At 39.8% G+C, this 19,105-nt stretch overlaps 1 protein-coding gene across 1 annotated transcript in view; it reads right to left on the bottom strand.

The window, feature by feature from the left end:
• Positions 1–19,105, bottom strand: part of URB1 (URB1 ribosome biogenesis homolog) — a 60,834-nt gene that overhangs the window by 32,148 nt on the left and 9,581 nt on the right. Inside the window, exons 7-17 of the mRNA XM_044442085.1 lie at positions 18,297–18,422; positions 17,255–17,385; positions 15,458–15,653; positions 13,106–13,243; positions 11,883–12,056; positions 10,620–10,767; positions 9,683–9,805; positions 7,321–7,433; positions 5,496–5,609; positions 1,872–1,988; positions 476–614 (exon numbers count right to left, since the gene is read on the bottom strand). Of these exons, the coding sequence (XP_044298020.1) occupies positions 476–614; positions 1,872–1,988; positions 5,496–5,609; positions 7,321–7,433; positions 9,683–9,805; positions 10,620–10,767; positions 11,883–12,056; positions 13,106–13,243; positions 15,458–15,653; positions 17,255–17,385; positions 18,297–18,422 (1,519 nt within the window). The remainder of the gene's footprint in view (positions 1–475; positions 615–1,871; positions 1,989–5,495; positions 5,610–7,320; positions 7,434–9,682; positions 9,806–10,619; positions 10,768–11,882; positions 12,057–13,105; positions 13,244–15,457; positions 15,654–17,254; positions 17,386–18,296; positions 18,423–19,105) is intronic.

Genomic DNA, 19,105 nt, shown 5'->3' with positions numbered 1-19,105 from the left:
TCTGGAGGGCCAAAAGTGCCCCACCCACAGTTTAGATTCTAAATTATGATTTGCTTAAACCTTGGTTGAAACTAAGCCTATGGCTGACAGGAAATGTGCGATCATCACTAAACAAAATGTATCAGTTTTACTGTACTGAAACAAGAATCATATGCAAGGTAGAACTACAGCAGCACTGCAATTCACCTTCCGTCATAACTATAGGAGATAGGACTTATTGTACTCTGGATTTCTTAAACTTAAGAGTACTTGTGTCTTGCCTCATTAAAGTACTTAAGTCCTAACATTATTTTCTGCAGATGTAGAAAGTATCAAAATTCTAACTCTTGAAGTGAGCAGATATGCATTGATCATGACTTAAATTTTACTCGAGGAGCTCATAACTCCAACCAGTTTTGGAAATGCTGGTTCCAGGAAATTCCCCAAAACATCTTCAGAAAATTATCAGAAGGATTCCTGAAGTGCAAAGGCATACCATCAATGTGAGAGATTGGTAGGCTGATATTATCAATGTCTTGTTTGAACAAGTTGGCCTGGAGAACGCTGGCTTCCTGGACAATGTCTGCTGCCTTATCTGTGTATGGATAGGGGTTGGTCACTAGTTTTACCAAGATCTGCAAAGAAAAATGAACATTCATTGTGAATGCTGCAAGAGAAAAGTGACTAAGAGTAATGCAACTGTAGGCAAAAATGGCACCAATTATGTCCATATGGGAGAACAATGCATACAACCAGGGTTTTCTTTGATTATTTTTCTTATAAAAAATCCCACTGATCTGGGCATATGTAATCCAATTCAGTGAAAGTATCAAAAAATGCCAACTTTCCGGAATCCACATTAGCACAGCAGCTTTCAGCATTTGGCAAAGAACCTTATGTTAACTGATGCCTGAAATAAATCCTTTGAGCAATTCTGTAGTTAACATATAATTTATGTGCCAAGCCACAATTCAATTCAAAATGCCTTAGGTGTCAAGCATTACACCATAGGTGACAAGCATTACAATACTTTGCAGCTTGAGTGCCCACAAGTGACTTTTTAAGGTTTCAGTCTCTCTCTCTCTCTCTCTCATTCACACACACACACACACACACAGAGAGAGAGAGAGAGAGAGAGAGAGAGAGAGAGCGCGAGCGCGAGCGCGCACAAGCGCGCGCGAACAAACAAAGGTTTACCTTTTGCAGTTCTTGAACAACTGATTATCTGGTAAACGAAACCATCACAAATAAAAGGCTCTACTGATACATATGCAAACTAAATTAAAACCACTGACTACATTTCATTTTAATTGTCACTCTTTCTTCCATAATAGTTTATTCTTAAATATTTGGGGTTGTCATTGAAGAAAAAATAAATTTCTATCATCTTTATTTAGTCTGGTTCTGATGTGAAAGAATGAAGTGGTATCTCTGAGAGTTAAGGATTCTTATTCTTAATAAATAAATTGTCTGATAAGCAATCTTTCTGGACCATGCCATTTTTCTCTGCATGCCAGGCTTAATTATGACTTCCACAAAAGAAAGGAAGCAGTATGAGCACCAAAAGTGTCACTGGGAGAATTAAAGCAAGGTTTATATAATCTGCCCTTCCTTTCCATGTTCTTTGTCCTCTTTGCTCTAACACAGCAATATATAAAGTTGATGGTGAAAGACTACCTCAGTCTTTTATCAATGCTACCCACTGTAGTGGAAATCTCTAACAAAAGCTTTTTCCTATAATCTCATTTCCTTTAAGGTCTACCAGATGAAAAGTTCTCAGAATTCATTCATGATTGTTTGAAACATGTTTGCTTTATAATAACAAATGGTAATAAGTTCCCACTAATGCTATTCTTGGCACTGTTAATCAGGTTAATTTGCACATTTCTCACCCTTTCCAAAAACTGAATCACCGCTTCCTTTTTGACTTCTACTGTGTTATCCAAATGTTCAAGCCAGAGTTCAAGTTCTTTCCAGGTGTAATCAAATACTCCACTGTCGTGCAAAACCTGTTAAGAAACAATAATCATACAAAGCTTTTGCTTGCTTATTTTTGCACAGCAGCTCTTATTCTGGCTGCTTGGTTTAAACAAAAACAGCAGCATATAGGAGTGTGGTTTTTACCTTAGCTTTTAAAATAAAAACCTCATATTTAAAAACATACTATATTTAAAGGACATAAATGTTACATAAAAGACTGTTGAAAGTACATAAGCCTACTGTGACCTGGTGTGCACCACAGGACAGCCCACCGTTGGTTAATTTACCTTAGGTGGCATTTTTGCATGTCATCTCATGCCCGCCTAACAGCCAGCGTTTCCCTGGGGTTTGGACAATCATCAAATAACCCATTACCTTTTTTAGGGCTATTTAAGGATTGCCTCTGACCTGCATCACATGTCCTGACAAGCTGCTGGCCACAATGGGTTGTTGTGTCATATGATCCTGAAGCACTTTCTGCAGACTGGCTTATTATCCACAAACAAGCAACCATGATAACTCCTGGCTTGTTCAAGGGCTTGTTCAAATTTCATCACAGGTTGCTGGAATTGGTTACAGAGCTGCTTGGCAGGCGTGACAAAAAATCCTGTGCTATTTGCTTTTCACAATCTCACCACTGCTGTCAAAATGGTAGTTTGAAATACTTATTCCCAAGCTTTTTAAAAAAAGGATGCCTCAAGAGTGTGTAACTGGAGTTGTACCATCAGAAGTAGCATCTCTAGGTGCACTCTTACTGCTGTCAATACATGTAGTCTTCCCTGGTCAAGTTCCTTGAATGGTTCAACTGTCAAAAGGAGCACTAAGGTGCAGGAGCAAACATACAAAGACACTGATGAGACAAGGCTAATTTGTACACAGTTAAGAAGGACTGGGGCAAAATAATAATAGAGTAAAAGAGGAATCCAGCAGCACAATTAAGAAGTTCCAAAGGAATCCAAGGCCTTTTAAGCCTTTTTTAAGCCTTCCTGCACCAAAGGCAGGAAGACTGAACAGCTGATCAAGCAGGATTGCAGCTCATGTTACATAAACCTCACAGGCAGGAAGATACCATCTCATCCCTCTTTTTCTTAAGCCTTGAACTTCCATCCCACTCTCCAGCTACTCCAGAAAGTTTTAGGGATGTGTGAGGAATCCATCAGATTTCCTTAGCTCCCTGGACTCTGGCCCACTTTCTTTCTGCCCTAAGTACACTTCATGCTAAGCATTTGTATGGACATCTTACAGAAAGCAAGTTCAAACAGATTTCTGCTTCCACACATTCAGCTTGTGGGTTTTGTGTACTCTGTGCGAAGAATTCTATAATTTGCAAATTTTGCACAAAGAATTACATACTTTGCACAAAGATGAAGCGTTCACCATCTGAACCTCAGTTTTGCTCCCTTCCAGACCAGGGAAGAAGTCCAGTATGCACAAGAGAGCCAGCTTCCACCTGATCTTCCCCTCTCCTGTAGAGATATTAACTCCCCACCACCTCCTTTTGTGGCTTCTCTGTGGAGCTTCTTATTGCTGGGGTTACTGTCCTGACAGTTAAAAAATAGAAGGCAGCCGCATGGGACAGACCCCAATTATGACCCCCCCCCCACCAAAATGAATACTATAGGGGAAATAACTGGAGAGTGGATGGGGGCATGGAAAGAAGAAGAAAAAAATGCAAAGTCCCCTGGGATACGTGCCATAACAGTCTGAAGGGCTGAGAGGAAGAACCCATGGCAATTCCAATCACCTGCAAGGCACACTCTAAGCAGGGATGGCTTAGAATTGTGTGCGAACCTGCCCTGTTTCTCCCTCTTCACCATTTTCCTTTAACTACAGCAATCCAAAAGGCCAATCTGATAGGAGGCTTCCATACTGACTCCACATCAAAATTTTGAATAACTGAACAGTTAAAATCAACATGGAAGCACAATCACCTGGAGACTGTGTACACACAAATCCAGGTTTTACATGTTCAGTCATCCAGCTTGGATGGAGTAGCACACATGCAAACAGGTTTTGGGCATGCTTTCCCCGCTGTCCAATAACCAGGGTGGTACATGTGTAGCTTCATACAAGCTGCAATCTTATCACTCAGCTGCTCAGAAAAAGGACAGGTGGGGGGGTAGATTTAACCCTTTCTATTGCCCCCTCATTGCAAAACAGCTGATCAAGCAGGATTGCAGCTCATGTTACATAAACCCCACAGTGGCTGCTGCTTAACTGCCAGAAACAAGAGGACAGGAAATTTGCTACCCAAATATGCATCAGAGATATGGGTCCTTTCTGCAGCATCCACGCTTGCAGGTGTGCACGTTGGTGGGGGGGGGGATTACTCCACTCTTTTTAGCAGAGGAAGTACCTCTCCCTGCTAAAATGTGATGGTCATTTTGCAGGGCCAATATTTTTCATAAAAGGCACTGGCCCTGCCCCAGCTGACTACTCCGTTCAGTCTTAGTAAACTTTCTGCGTCAACATACTGATGCTCAGTCTGATCCGACAGCTGTGCAAATGTTACATTTAGATTTGTTAAACAGTCTTGCTGTCAGTGTTCAATTGCTCTTGCCCCTTGTAAGCCAAGGCAGGCATTCATGGCCTGACACTTTCAGACTATGCAAACAATGGCTACTGAAGGATGGCATGCCATGAAACAAAACTTGGCATTTGTGGAGCCCACATGGTGGAACACTTCCCACATTATTTATTGTTTTGTTCTCTATGTATACAAATCCCAGAAAAGACCAGCTAACCCCTTTCCTGAACAAGACAGCTGATAGGACTATCCATTAGAAACTGGAGTGTAATTGTGAATACAAGACAATAAATAAGAAAATACTCTCATTTGAGCTGACAGATGTTAAAGTAAGGTGCAGTTTATCAAAGTAAATGTTACATGTTGTCCTGGCAATCACTGAGAAGAAACTTTGGATCATGACTTTTATTTGGGCAACTCTTTTAATTCTGTCTTTATTTAAATATGTATTGCACTTGTTATGACCTTTGGTTGAGAACAAGACTGACTGATTCTTCCTAGAAAAAATGCATTAGCAGTCTTAATGGGGGAAAAAGCGAAGGAAAGGCAATTTTTTAAGAAGACCCTGTAATATTTCTTTTTCATTGTATTAAGACTGGAAACTGTCTGCTTTAATTAAAATATTAGAAATTTGTAGCTAGCAATAGCGGAGAAATTAATCTGGTTGCATTTTAATACAAACAACAGTTTGGACTTCCTGAACTAGTAGACAATCTGGAAACCAATTATCCTTCAATTTTTCATATTTCTCTGATTTTTGCAGTGAAAAAAAACATGTAAGAAAAATGTAACCATTTCTCCAACTGTATACATCTTGTATACATTTCTCCCACTGCATGTATTAAGAGAAAATACATATACTAGTATAAATATGTAGAAATACATATGATAGTGTGCATGCACAAACCAGAAAGATGTTCACTTGTTTTGCTAGCTTCTATGGCATGTTCAATGTCAACAGCTTTTCTGTGGGCACAGACAATAAAACTTTAATAATACAAAAGCTCACCTTAATGATCAGTTTCTTTGTTGATTTTTTGAACTGTGAATGGTTGCTTGTCACAAACATTTTCATCAATAAATAAAACACTGATCGTTCACCGCAAACCTTCTCAGCTTCATCCTAGAACACATTTTTATTTGTTATAATTGATAAAGATGTTCTGAGTCTCTCCATAGATATGGAAGCTTAAAACCATGTACTGATTGCCAAGTCCTACAATTGAAGCCTGTGTTTGCAGAGATGAAACTACAGAAATCTAAGTCAAGAACTTCCTATATTTAGTCTGAATACTAAAAGCAACAATAGTAATTTTGATTCAGAAGAAACATTCTAAAATTTCCATTTACATAATACACTTATAAGACCAATCAACTAAGCAGTATTTTGAAATCTGCTGAATTTCTCATGAGAATGAATAAGGGAAGCAGTTAGAAGAGGAGAGAGGTAAAAGGCTAGCTTGATGCTGAAACCACAAAGCCTGCATTTAATCACAGCATGCTAAATAGAGATTTAGCACAATGTGTATGAAGAAAGAGATGCAATAAGCACTAAGCTCACCATGCTAGTATTGCCCCATTTCATGGACGGGGAAAGAAGAGTTTATAAGCTCTGGAATAACAAACTGGTTAACCCTAGCTATGGTGCTTTTCAAACAAGCTCATTTCAAACCATGGTCAGTTTTAACCAAAATTCCAGGTCTGGTCAACAAAACAAATTGTGATTAACTGAAAGCAGAAGTCTAATCTTCTGAACTTTTCTCACCTGTATGAAAGCAAAGGGGGAAGGTGTACAAACACAAAGCTTTATGTGCCTCATCAATGACCTGCTAAATCAGATTTCAGTGTGATGTCCTAGTATACCCATAGTCTCAAATTGCAGGTGGAAACAGGAGTTGCCTTACGGGTGCTATGCAGGTTTCAGGTTGTATATAGGAAAACTGGGATAAAGAAGCAAGTTTAAAAAATAGAGGAATCAGCTGTCATTTGCTTCTTTGTAACAACAATCCTAGATGCAGCCTAAAACTTGTATAGTACCCTGAAGAACATAATCAAGTATGCAGTTTCCACTGACATTTGGTTCATCCTAATAAAAGTAGTGCCCAGCTGGTTTTTGTAAATTACTCTGAATACTTATGCATCTACCCATAATCCTCTCGCCTTCATTCAACACCTCACACAAAGAACAATCTTCTTGATCCGTTTTTGAACCTCCAAAACAAGTTTGTACACTGAATTAAGAGCAAAGCAACATTATTGTTTATCTAGTATCCTAGTCATTTCACTTTGTACTCTTTCATTTTAGACAAATCCACTCCAAAGCATACAAAAGAAAAAAATCATACCCTTGTTAAACTTGAAAGAATAAGAGTAGATTCTCTAGAGGTCTTTCCTACTCCTTGCAAATGTAAAATAATAAAATCATCTCTCCCAGTGCCAGCTTTCAGAAGGCAAGGCCTTCTGCAGTTAATCAAGAAGAGGTTCTCTCCATTCTTCTCTTCAGAAAATAACTCTAACCAAAAGAGGACAATGCCAGTGGGGTGAACCTGGATAAGCCTATTATTTTAAAAGCTAGTGACATTGCCCAGTATTCATGATTTTTAACAAACAGTTTAGTCTTATCATCTCATATCTACCACATATTCTGGATTATGCTCCTATCTGCAGAAGCAAAGTCCTCCTCCTACATGATGTTAACAGAACTGCCAACATGAAATACTGGCTTCCCTTAAGGATAAGGCATAGTCATAGGAAGACTAACAAAATGTAGAGGATAGCACACAGCTGAATGTAAAAAAACAATAGAAAAACACTCCTATGTACATAATACACACCTGTATTTTGAACCAGGAAAACTTGTTTGCTGGCAATTCCAGAGCCACTTGGAGAATGTGATGCTGTAAAATTGGAGGAATCTCTTGTCGCAGCCCTTTTTCAGTAACGATACCTGTATGTTATGTTGAAAATGGTATTAGGAGCATGTTTACTCTCTGGAAAATACAGGGGGTGCCAAATATATATACACATTTTAAGAGATGTTATCTTTCTATTACTTTTGAAGCTGAATTATGGTAGCAATGCTACCATATTTTCCAGTAGCGTTATAAAGTTCAATCAAAAGATGGTGTTAATCAAATGAAGGCTAGCGTCACCATGTGACAGTTTTTAATAGTTTTTTTCTTTCTTAAAACGTCTATATATATTTTTGGCACCCTCTGCATTATTTAATTCGGCTGGGAGTGCAACTGACATGGGTGCAGCTACAGAAGGCTTATTGTAGAATAAAATGCAGATTAGAAAACTACAAAAAATGCAAATACATAGTATATAAAGGAGATGTTTTTAAGGCACCAGGAAAAGATGACCTGGAAAACAGAATGTCCTTTTCCTGGTGCCTGCAATGGATTGAAATAGGATAAGGTGAGCCTTCCTGAGGAGGCAGGGCTTCACACTGAAGATGCCCCTTAGTCTGCCAGACTGAGGCAGTACCTAGAGGAAGGTACTTCAGATGACCTTCCCACACCTTAGATAAAGGTGTGGGAACAAGCTCTCTTTCAAATATCCGCATTCCAAGCCATGCAAAGCTTTAAAAATAAACACCAGTGCTTTACACTATGCCCAAAAAGGGACCAGGAGCCAGTGGAGTACTTAGGCATCAGTAATGTATGTCCCCAACACCTGGTTCTAGTGAGAAACTTCAGTTAGATTCTGGATTAACTATAATTTCTGTTTGCTCTTCAGACTAAAACACATTGTAGTACCTAGTTTAAAGTTAAGCACCCCCAAATGCATGTACAAATGCTGGCTACTAAAGGGTGTAATCCTATGCACATTTAAACAGAAAAAAGTCCTACAACTCCCAGCAATGTTGGCTGAACCATGCAGCAATGACCTTTTCGAATGACCCTTTTCTGTCTAAATGTGCACAGGATAGCACCCTAAGAGACAGGAAAAAACCTGTTAAATGAGTGGGCAGTAAGTGGCAACGCGTCACCCTGAACCAGCATCTTGCAGCATGACAGATGCACCAACACTTTGTAGTCTGTGGTAATTTTACCCATAACTTGAAGCAGAACACTTCCTATAGTCGTCGAAGTACAAGGATCTTCAGGTAGGTCCAAGCCTTGCAGCTGAGATATTATTAGAATACTAAAATTATTGCTTTAATATGGGATGGAAGGCTTGTGCTGTAGTCCACTGTAGCTGAGATTTTAACAGCCCTTTCATGTTTGAACAAGAGGAGACATTACTGCATCTCTCCATGTTTGGAAGCACTTTTTTCTGCTTATTTGTTCATACTAAGTTGTAGCTAGGTCAGGAAGTAGGTTGGGATTCTTTCTTGTCTTCTGAAAACCTTAAGCCCCACTGATCTCAGAAGGTCTGCTAGAGCAGGGGTGCAAAACCTGTGGCCCAGTGGCAAGAGGTGGCCATCCAAGATCTTTACTGTAGCCCCCAGAAGAGTGCCCTGACTTGGTGATCACTGGAAAACCCATTACCCCCATCAACTTCTCACTGTCTAATGTTCTCCACTCCCTCCCCAGGAGATCTTAATCTTTTTGCCATTGCTAAGAGAAAGGAAAGCATTATCTGTATGAAAATCGCTGATGTGAGTGTGCATATATGTGTGCAACTCCCTTGGGGCCAAAAGGTTATGCATTCTTTGCACGAGATCATATGGTATGCATATGAGACCTTACATAAGCCTCAGAATTCCACATTGTCTGAAGCAGTCTGAGTTATACTTTTGTTTGAAATGCATTTGGTTTTTTGCTTCCAAAAAGGTTTCCTTTTAGCTCTGACCTATGTTCAGTACATAGAATTTTAAAGGAAAAAACATGGCTACTTTTATTCAGTGAACATGAATGCTTGTCCCCACCACCTTGAGATGAAATCTATGTTTCTAACCTCACAGTGGCAGAGCTAACTATGACCTGCTCCTCTGATTAATAACAGCACTGTATGCAGAAATAAGCAGGGGAGGGGTTCTAATTATAGAAATGTGTGGTACTGTTTGCTACCATTTGCAAATTAATGTTTAAGACACAACTAGAATAGACTGTGACCATCTTGCATCATATATTATCTGGTTCTTTTAGCTGGAGACGCCATGAACTGAACTCAAGAATACTTGCATGCAAAAGTAAGCACTCTTCAATGCATTCCTTAGTCCACAGCTTTAAATATACTGAGAATTACCTTTTATCAATTTGCTAAAATCAAAGTTGCTCTGTGCCACCAAGTGGGGAACAGCTTGCTGATAGAGGCATATAACATGAAGTAAAACAGCTTTCAAAAGCGTGGTTTCTGCATCATCTGAACCTAGAAAAGACGTAAAATATATTAACAGATTTTTTGATCACAAAACTTGAAAACAAATCCTCCCTAATACAATTATGATAATATTATTAGTTTGCTCTTATAAACATAGAACAATCCTGAGCAATAGTGACCAGGTTTAAAACATAATCAGGGTAAGCCATAATTGTGGAGCTCTACGTATATATTTGTCAACCTAATCCTGACAGCCTTCTTCTGGCACTGCAACCATCATCAGTACTGTTGCATTAACAGAGGACAGAAACTGCCTGTATAGTCAAACACAAATGCAAAGATGATGGGATGTATAGATAAGGAAGGAAATGAGGTGGTAGAATTATTTCTGCTCCTCCTTTCACAGGCATTTCACCCCCTTGCTGCAAAAAGGAGGGGAGGTGGGGTGGGGGTTAAGACTCAGATGGTGCAGATTTGAATAGCTCCACTGGCCTGCCATGGGAAGCCACTTCAGCTGCCTTGCTGTGAGCTTTTCTTGTGGAGGAGTTGGACAGGATAGGGCTGTAACTTGACTTGCAAAACATCTGCAGTGCCAATGTTAATGCTGCATTTTGCATCCAATACAATCTTGGCAATGGCAGCATATGCACAGCCTGGAGGTGTCATGGGATCACTCAAGAGGCTTCTTGAAAAAGGAGTTCAGTTTTCAGAATGTAATTAAATGCCACTGAAAGCATCACTCCTCCAGGTGGTCATTAACAGAGTTTTGTGAAAGAACAGAACAGAGCTACCATGAATCATCAGATATGAATCATTAATAGCCACTGCTCTCATACACGCTGGATGACTAAAGTCTTCCTACCATGCTCTCCATTTGCTTCTTTTTCTTCAGCCATTTCCTCCACAATAGCAGCAGCATCTTCTGCTTTCCCCTTCTGTCCCTCTTGTTCCTTCTCTTGCTTTAAAAGTGACTGCCAGACAGCTACTATATTTGTCATATCCGGTAAGAGCTAAATTTTTAAGCAAGACTGGCATCAGTTAATAAATACTATTATAACATTCTTTCGACATCAGACTATGGCTATGGAGAAATACAGGAGAAAAGATAGAACATCTCTTACAAAGTCATACACAAACTTAGCAATGTAATCCATTAGCTTTCTGGATTACAAAGTCAGAGGAACAGTTATTGCTATGGAAGAATTACTTCCATTAATTTCTCAGCTGCTCAGGCCCAGTTTAAATATATTGGCCTACAGTGATCAATTGCCAATGCATCATCTGTAACACATGTATTTCGAAGTACATTTCATTTATTTGAAGGGTTCCCAAAAATGTTCTTTTAACAAATACTAAGCCCTCAATTCAGATATTCAAAGCTAAGAGGTTTCAGTTTTAGAAAAATGGAAAACCATTACTTCCCCTCTAACAGTACAAGAGTATCATTCTGTTCAGTGGAATCAAAGATGTCTTGGCAGAAAGGGACTTGACTGACTCCGCAGGTTTGGAGATATTCTCAATGGGGTGAGCAAGAGCTGGATTAACTCTGGGTGGATTAACCCACAAAGAACCCAGAATTTTTCAGATTCATACCCTGTGGAACAACCCAGTTCCTGGGCTACCAATTGAAAGCAGAATTGACAAGCTCATTGCTCCATTCATTCATTCATTCAAAATATCTCTTGGCTCCCTTCAGAGCAGGAGTTCTGCTCTGAGACTGTATACAACAATCAAACACACAATAAATACCAATACAGAAATAAAAGCAGTAAAAACAGTAACTGGAGCACACAGTCTAAACAACCAAGCGATTGTCACCATGATATGTGAACAAGGCCTTCAGAATACTGCCTGAAATGTCAGTACAGTTCCCTGAACTGACTTCCTTGTGCCTCTTCAGGCTTTCATATGCAGATTTCCAAGGTTCTATTTTACCTTGTCTGCTAATGACTTTTATTAGCCAGGCACATCCTAAGTGCCACAACTCACATTACATCTGTCTGTTAAAAGGAAAAAAATCCGTATTTCCAGGATTTAGAAAAACAGGAAGAGATCCTGAACATACTAACATAGTGTCTGTTCTAGAAACTGCAATTTGATACCATTCAGTTGTTTTGCTTCATACCTTGCTAAGTGCTTCCCTGTACTGCTGTACAAATTCCTGCATGACCGATGGAGTATAGATTTCTGATTTCTCCCATATCTTCTCAGTAAGACAATACTCAATGTTTTTCAATGCTCTTTTCAGAATTGTTGATATAAGTGAAAAGATTGTGTGTTTCACTGTTTTACTGGCTATCTACAATAAAAAATAAACAGTAAATTTACTTATAACAACCTACTGGAAAAAGAGAATTCACTTAAACCTAGGCCAGAAAAGGTGCAAAAAGGGAGGGAGGGCCATCAAGGTGACCAAAATTCAGAAATGGTGCTTGAAGCAGAAGTACTCTAAGATACTTCTAATGTATTTCAGCATATTACTTTCTTCATGGACATTAAGGCCCAGCTAGTTTGTAAATATTATTTGGTAGTTGGAACCATTCAGGAAGAAGTGAGTGCACGGTTTCCTGATCATTTGCTACTTCTACTTCATTTCTAGTTTAGAAAACAATCCCAGGAAGGGCTCTTGGTTTTTCTCTGTGACATGCAAACTTGCAACTCAGGATTACTAAGGACGGAGCAACCCAGAGCTTTAACCCAATGACAAACCACAGAGTCAGGCAGCCCAGCAGAATTTACAGAAGTAACTGCCCTATCTCATTATATAAATGAACATTATTATTCACAATAAGGCTGTATTCACATATGCTGAACAACAGTTTAGCGCTATAAAAATGAGCCTATGAAAGACGGAGGCTCATGTATTCTTTCCCTTTCCCCTGCCCCACTCCTGTGGCTGTGAAAAAAGACAGCAAGCCTCTAACTCAGTTTTTGATTAAGCACAATTGAACATTACATCTGAACTTTAAACTGTAGTTATACTTAGAATCACACAATAGAAGAGCTGTAAGGGGCCTATAAGAAACTCTGCTCCCATCCCCTACTCAAAGCTAGCTTGTTTTAGTTAACCATGAATAAAACTAACTGCAGTTTGGATAGGATTAAATATAATGCTAAACTGGGATTATCTGAAAATGGAAACTTTGTAACTCTTCCCTGGAGCCACATTGGAGAAGTGGTCATGGAAGCATGTGAGCATTAGGATCATGCAGGCTGCATATGCATTTCTGCAACAACTATACATTTCTGTAAAAAATGCACTTTCTTTCAAAGTTGTGTCAACAAGGAGAATTTAGGGGAAGAGCCCCCCTGCCACCACCAGCAATTTAGAGTATAAAAAGTTCTTACATTTAATCCTTGGGTGAACATTGCCTTATTACACACTGCTGGGATGGTTGTGACCAACACCATTGAAAGCAATCTAGGAAGAGGAACAAATTCTGTGGTTTTAAAGGCACTGGAAACCTCAGGTTGAGCCTCATAGATCTGAAATTTTAAAAGAAAACACAACTATTTTTAGACAGTACTGATGAGTCCATGGCCACCGCAACCAAGTCAGCTGGATTTATAATGACAAAACAGTTCTAAATGCCCACTAAGTTAAAGGGCTGAAAATGGATGCCAGTGAAAGAGGAAAAACATTGATTGTTATAATTCAATTAAGACAACCTAATAATTATAGAGTTTGGAAAATAATAGTGCTCTACAAAGTCACTAAAAGTAGTATTTATTTTCCAATTTATATCCTGCCTTTTTCCTACAAAGGGCTCAAGGCAGCTTATATCTCCTCCTCCATCTTATCCCCACCACAACAACCCTGTGAGGTAGGTTGGGCTGAGAGTCTGTGACTGGCCCAGAGTCACCCAGTTGGCTCCATGGCTGAGCGGGGACTAGAACTCAGATCCTCTGACTCCCAGTCCCACGCTCTTAACCACTACACCACACTGGTATTCAAATGCTAGACCCTAATGGGCGTTCTCCTTGATCTGGAAACCAATCCAGGCCTGTAGGTCGGAGCAACAGCAGTAATAAGTGTTCCTGCCCTTAGAAATAGTGTCCATGTGGGCTAAGAAGGGCACACAAAGGGGGCACTTGCATGTCATGCTAGCCTGCCCTGGTGGTAAGCCACAAAGAGTTGGTTCTTGTACAAACAACCCATGGTGGGCCCTGACAGATAATCAGGCTTACTGTTGGTTGCTGACCCCCATTTGCCCTCGCATAGGTATTCAAGGGAACACCTTGGGATGTGTCCTTTCACCCCTCCCCACTACCATGAGCCATTTCAGGCTTGGCTACAGCTTTTTATCCTTAAAAAATGGTTTGTGGGGTGAGATTGTGAAAACTCTATCAAGTTTGAGAGTTCATAATCCTCCTTTTGACAGCTATGAGCAGTCCCTTCCAAGTGTCTCAGAGGGGGCCCGTCCATGGCTGCCCTGAATTCTTAAAACAAACAAATAAATAAAAATGCATACATAATGGTATGCACTAAGTAATTTTTAAAATAAAATTTAAACGTACTGTGCAACTGCATTATAATCAAAACACTGCCACTGAATTTCTTTACTGTAAATAACAATCTCTAAGAAAGATATTACATTTACATTTCTCTAAAAATGTGCTTTGCCACTTTCATGATTTTTTTGCAAGCACTGATAAAGACTGAGTTGCAGAAATTCAGGAAACAGCAGGAAAGATAATCATATATTTGCTGCTATTTAATCACATGTTTTGCATTAATACTGTTTTCTTTCTAAAGTACTCAGTGGAGATAACAGCAATTAAGCCCACAAAAGGCACATGGACAAACTTGGCTACCCTTATATTATCAGCTAGAGTCCTGTGTATTGTCAGAATAATTGATATACTTCACAATGGCTTAGACTGGTACACCAACTATCTCCTATCTGGACATCTATCTGGAGAGGCCCTGTCTGGCTAATTTCCCTCAATTATTTGTGTTCTGGAAGCATCGTATCCAGGTTATGCTTAATTCATGCTATATGAGACTGCCTTTAATGATGGCTTGGAAACTTCAGTTGGTACAAAAGGTGGCCAGCAGAGTACTGGTTGGGGGGCTTAGCGGTCACATGCTGCATAACTGACTACAGTATTAATAAGCATCATTTAATCAAATATGAATTTGCAGAATGCATAAACAAGTCCATCACGCAAAGCCCCGCAGCAGTTTTCTATATTCAGGGCACAAAATGGCAACAAGGTGATGGACAGATGTGATTAGTTTCTGGTCAGATCTATTCATAAGCGTGAGCAACTGTTTGGATATTACTTAACAAGTCCCAAACTCTCTCTCTCCTCTTAAGAAAATAAATGACTTAATCTATATTGACTTTATTAGATTTCAGCATCTTTCAGATGCTATTAGAACAGAAGTCCATGCATTCTTTTCAAGGGCAGATGGGGAGGGAGACAGAGAAATACCATGTTTTGACAAATGCAATACACGCATATTATTTACTCATATGGTGACATGTGGGAAAACAGCAAGAGTATTAAAGATTGAGATTGCTCCATAGTAAATGATGCCTGAAGAGGTCCTTAATTGAAGTAATCCTTTAACTAATCCTCACCAAATATAACTGCATGTTAATTTCCACGTAAATTACTATGATCTCAGTAACAGCAGAAATGTTGGTAAGGGCCATTTTCATGTAAAAATATATGCTTGTACAGTGTTCTTACCTTCCTCAGCAATTTCATATTGTCTAGCCAAGCAGATTTTAGTCTGGGAACAAAAGAATACTGAGACTCCTTAAAGTATCTGTTCAGTAAATCTGGGCACACTTTGAAAATGTTCACCACAAGTTCAGCAACCATTTCATCTTCTACAGCAGTCTTTAGACTTAGGAGAAATCGCAGAAGCACCAAGTTCCCTCCTCTAAAGACAGTTTTGAAAGCACAATCACTGACAGTTTACAATTAGAATACAAAAGCAAATGTGCACCTGGATCCCAAGAGGTAACTTAGGCAGATACAAGAACACTAAATGGAACTTTTGACTTTTTCCTTTGACAGTCAGCTCCCCATCCTTTTCACCAGCTGCCTTGCAAACCTTCCTCAGTTTCAAAAGAGCTGTGCCATGGAGCATGGGGAGCTGCAATTCAAGGAACTAAAGCCCAAAGCTTCTTCAGCTAGTGATGTGGTTGCTGGGAAGCAGGCCAGCATTATAACAGGTCTAAACCCTGCTCCCTTGCTTTTGCCAGAGGGAACTTAAAACAGTTTCATATGCCACTGAAATTACAGGATTTTAATCTAATTTAGGCACTTCAGTTAAACAAAATTAGCAACGCATATTTATTCCATTTCAGTTGCGAAAAACAGGAGCCCATTCAGGTGCTCAAAAGGGGTTAAAATCAATGCGTGAGAAGGAGCGCTCCAGCCTCATTCCTCTCCCTTGTTGTGTTTGTCATCCTCAACCCATGGAGGGCAACAGTTTGAAGAAAAGAGCCTCCTGTATCCATGGAGACTCCCCATGTGAGCCAAAATGCAGATTTTCCAGTGTCCTGGCTCACATGGAGACCCTCCACAGATACAGGAAGTTCTCATCTTCAGACTGCTGTGCACCATGAATCGAGGATGACAAGCCCAACAAGGGAGCGGCTGGGGTTGGAGCATTCCGCTTCCTTGTGTGTTGATTTTAACCCTGTTTTGAAGCCCTGAATACGGTTAGCATCAGCAGGCAATCTGAATCACTGGGATGACAAATAGCCTGGATACTGTGCAAACTAATTATGCATGATATGTCAGTCCTTCAAGGTCAAGAAATTCCACGTTGGATCCAGACTTAGTCATGCTTCAGATCAACCTACTGACATCAGTGTAACCTAAGTTACTCCTAACTAGCTTAATTCCCACCGATTTAAGGGGGTCTACTTGCAGTATGACTCAGTCTGGATCCAACTCCATATATTCATACTCACCTTTTAAGCTCAACTAGCTTTCTATTTTCAGCTTTTCTCTATAACCATACAATACACAAGACCATTACTAAAATAAGACTCTAGAGGAAGTAAAACTTTCTCCCACAGAGGGCTACTGCCTGCACATGTACAAAAATATCTCACAGCCAAAGGCTAACACTGCACACAACTTTCAGTAAGGAAGGCTATCATATGACAGCTGCACCTGCTTCCAGGGAAATAAGGCCCTGACCACTATTCTAAGTTTAAATCAAAAAACAGATTCTCACAATTATAACAAACAATGTTGCCAAAACAGGGTCATGCTCAGTGCATCACAAGTGGGAATAGATGCAGGTGTATAATCATAGCTTGCCCTTCAGCTATGCTCTAGATGAGGCCAAGACATGGAAGGCTTAGCATACCAACCACTCCCTTCTACATGGAGACCACATGGTGGACACTCACTGCACAGTTCAAAAAAGGAATGCAAGACTTAAGAAAATACTTCAAAGGATTTAGCTCTAAACTGAAGAGCTAGGCAAAAATAATAGGCTTATTAAGCACCTGAATACATTACCTGCCAGATGTGCCAAGGGTTGGATCATAAAAGTTAATGCCATGTTTCAGAGAACAACAGAGATCCATTAAAAACTTATGAACCAGTTCTCTCACAAGTGCCTTTCCTGCTTCTTCAGGGTCCTGGGAAGACTGCAAAGAATGGAAATATTAAAATAATTTATTAGTGTTGATTTACTCAGTACTCTCAAAAGGATGGGTCCAGAGGGCAGTGGTGGAGCACACGCTTCAAAGGCAGGGGTTCTCCGGTTGTATTCCGGACATTCCCAGTTTAAAAAAAAAAAACAGGCAGCAGACAACATGCAAGGGCCCTGCTTGAGATCCTTGAAAGCAGAGCACACAACTCCGGATAATACTGACTGATCTGGCGCAATGTCCTAGCTGGGGCAAGAATGATCTACACAGAGGCTCTGCTGTATATTCCCTGTAACTGGGAAATAAGGGCCCAGGAGGAGGCCTCCACATGTATGAATACTGACACAGAGCCCTAAGACTAAACTATACTTGGCAGGTTCTCAGAGCAATGCAGAGAAAACAAACATTCCAACCATAGTCAGGGGAACAAAATTGAATAATGAAAGACTTGATCAGTAGTAGGGTTAAATGTGTGGGTTGTTTAACCCTCAATTAACCCATACTGGCTGGGTTCACAAGCCCTGATCAAAGGTCGTATATGCAAAATAGTAGCCACATGCACCAGGGCTAATAGTGAGTTAATTAACTCAAAATAAGCAAACTGGCCCAATAGAATGCTGGTATGCTGGTTCAGAAAGAGAAAATGGAAAAGGGACTGACTCTTTTTCTTCTTCTTTTTTTAGTATTTACAACTGTGTGCACTGTCAGCAACTGCTTATACTGGATAAAACTAAATACCATTTTCTGCAGAAAAGCACAGATGTTTACACTGGGCAAAATAATTTCACCTTACTTTGTGGGGTTGAAATTACCTTTTTGTTTTCCTTCAGCTGATATATAAATTTAACTGTTTCTATTGAAGTTAAGTGATACAGGTACATAGAGAAGGTAAAAGGGAAATGACATACCTTAACATCTTCAGCACTGACATCAGGGATTCCATTCCAGCGATAGAGTGAAGCTATGTGGTTCAGTAATTCTGCAGTAAAAAAACGCACCTTCTGGGTCTTACTGATATTTTTGTTGTGAACTACCTAAAAAAAATACAAGACATATCTTCAAATTTCAAGAATAAAACGGAAAAAATGATGGATTTATTTTGATTGTTTTTATTTATTTGATTTATATCCTGCCTTGTTTAAAGAACTCCAAGAGGCTTACACCATTCTCCTCCTGCTGCTCTCAATCTTATCCCAAGAACAACAACCCCATGAGGCAGGGGTGAGAGTGTGACTGGCCCAAAGTCACCCTGAGCAGGTACCTGAACCCAGATCACCTGAGTCCCAGTCCCATGATCTTAACCACTGCACCACACTATCTCTCTCCTCTATTAACAAAGCAGCATACATAGAAACGTAGAAACAGAGTGAGTCAGAAGAGGCCTCCCAGGCCACCTAGTCTGACCCCTGGCTTCAAGTTCCTCAGGATCAAGTCACAGTATTGGGACTGGCTACAGTAGTAAAGGCAAACTAAATAGTCAGCTTGAGGAAGAAGATGCCTGTACATAAAGTAACTACAGTAGCTATTCACAAAGATGTGCTCAGTTTAACACACACATCCTGACACGGATAAATGGATTAATACCTATAAAGGAAAGAAAACAGTTGTCTTGATTCAAGCCACAGAACACAGAACTGAACTGCTTAATAAACTGATGCTCAAAAGTAGTTTCACATTTTGAAGATCCATTATTCATTTGTGCTATTTTAAGATCCTG

This window comes from Varanus komodoensis, unplaced genomic scaffold (assembly GCF_004798865.1).
Source record: "Varanus komodoensis strain SLA01 unplaced genomic scaffold, ASM479886v1 scaffold4, whole genome shotgun sequence".
NCBI classification, from domain to species: Eukaryota; Metazoa; Chordata; class Lepidosauria; order Squamata; family Varanidae; genus Varanus; species Varanus komodoensis.
The sequence above is the reverse complement of the archived record's forward strand: the minus strand, read 5'-3'. Positions and strand labels throughout refer to the sequence as shown.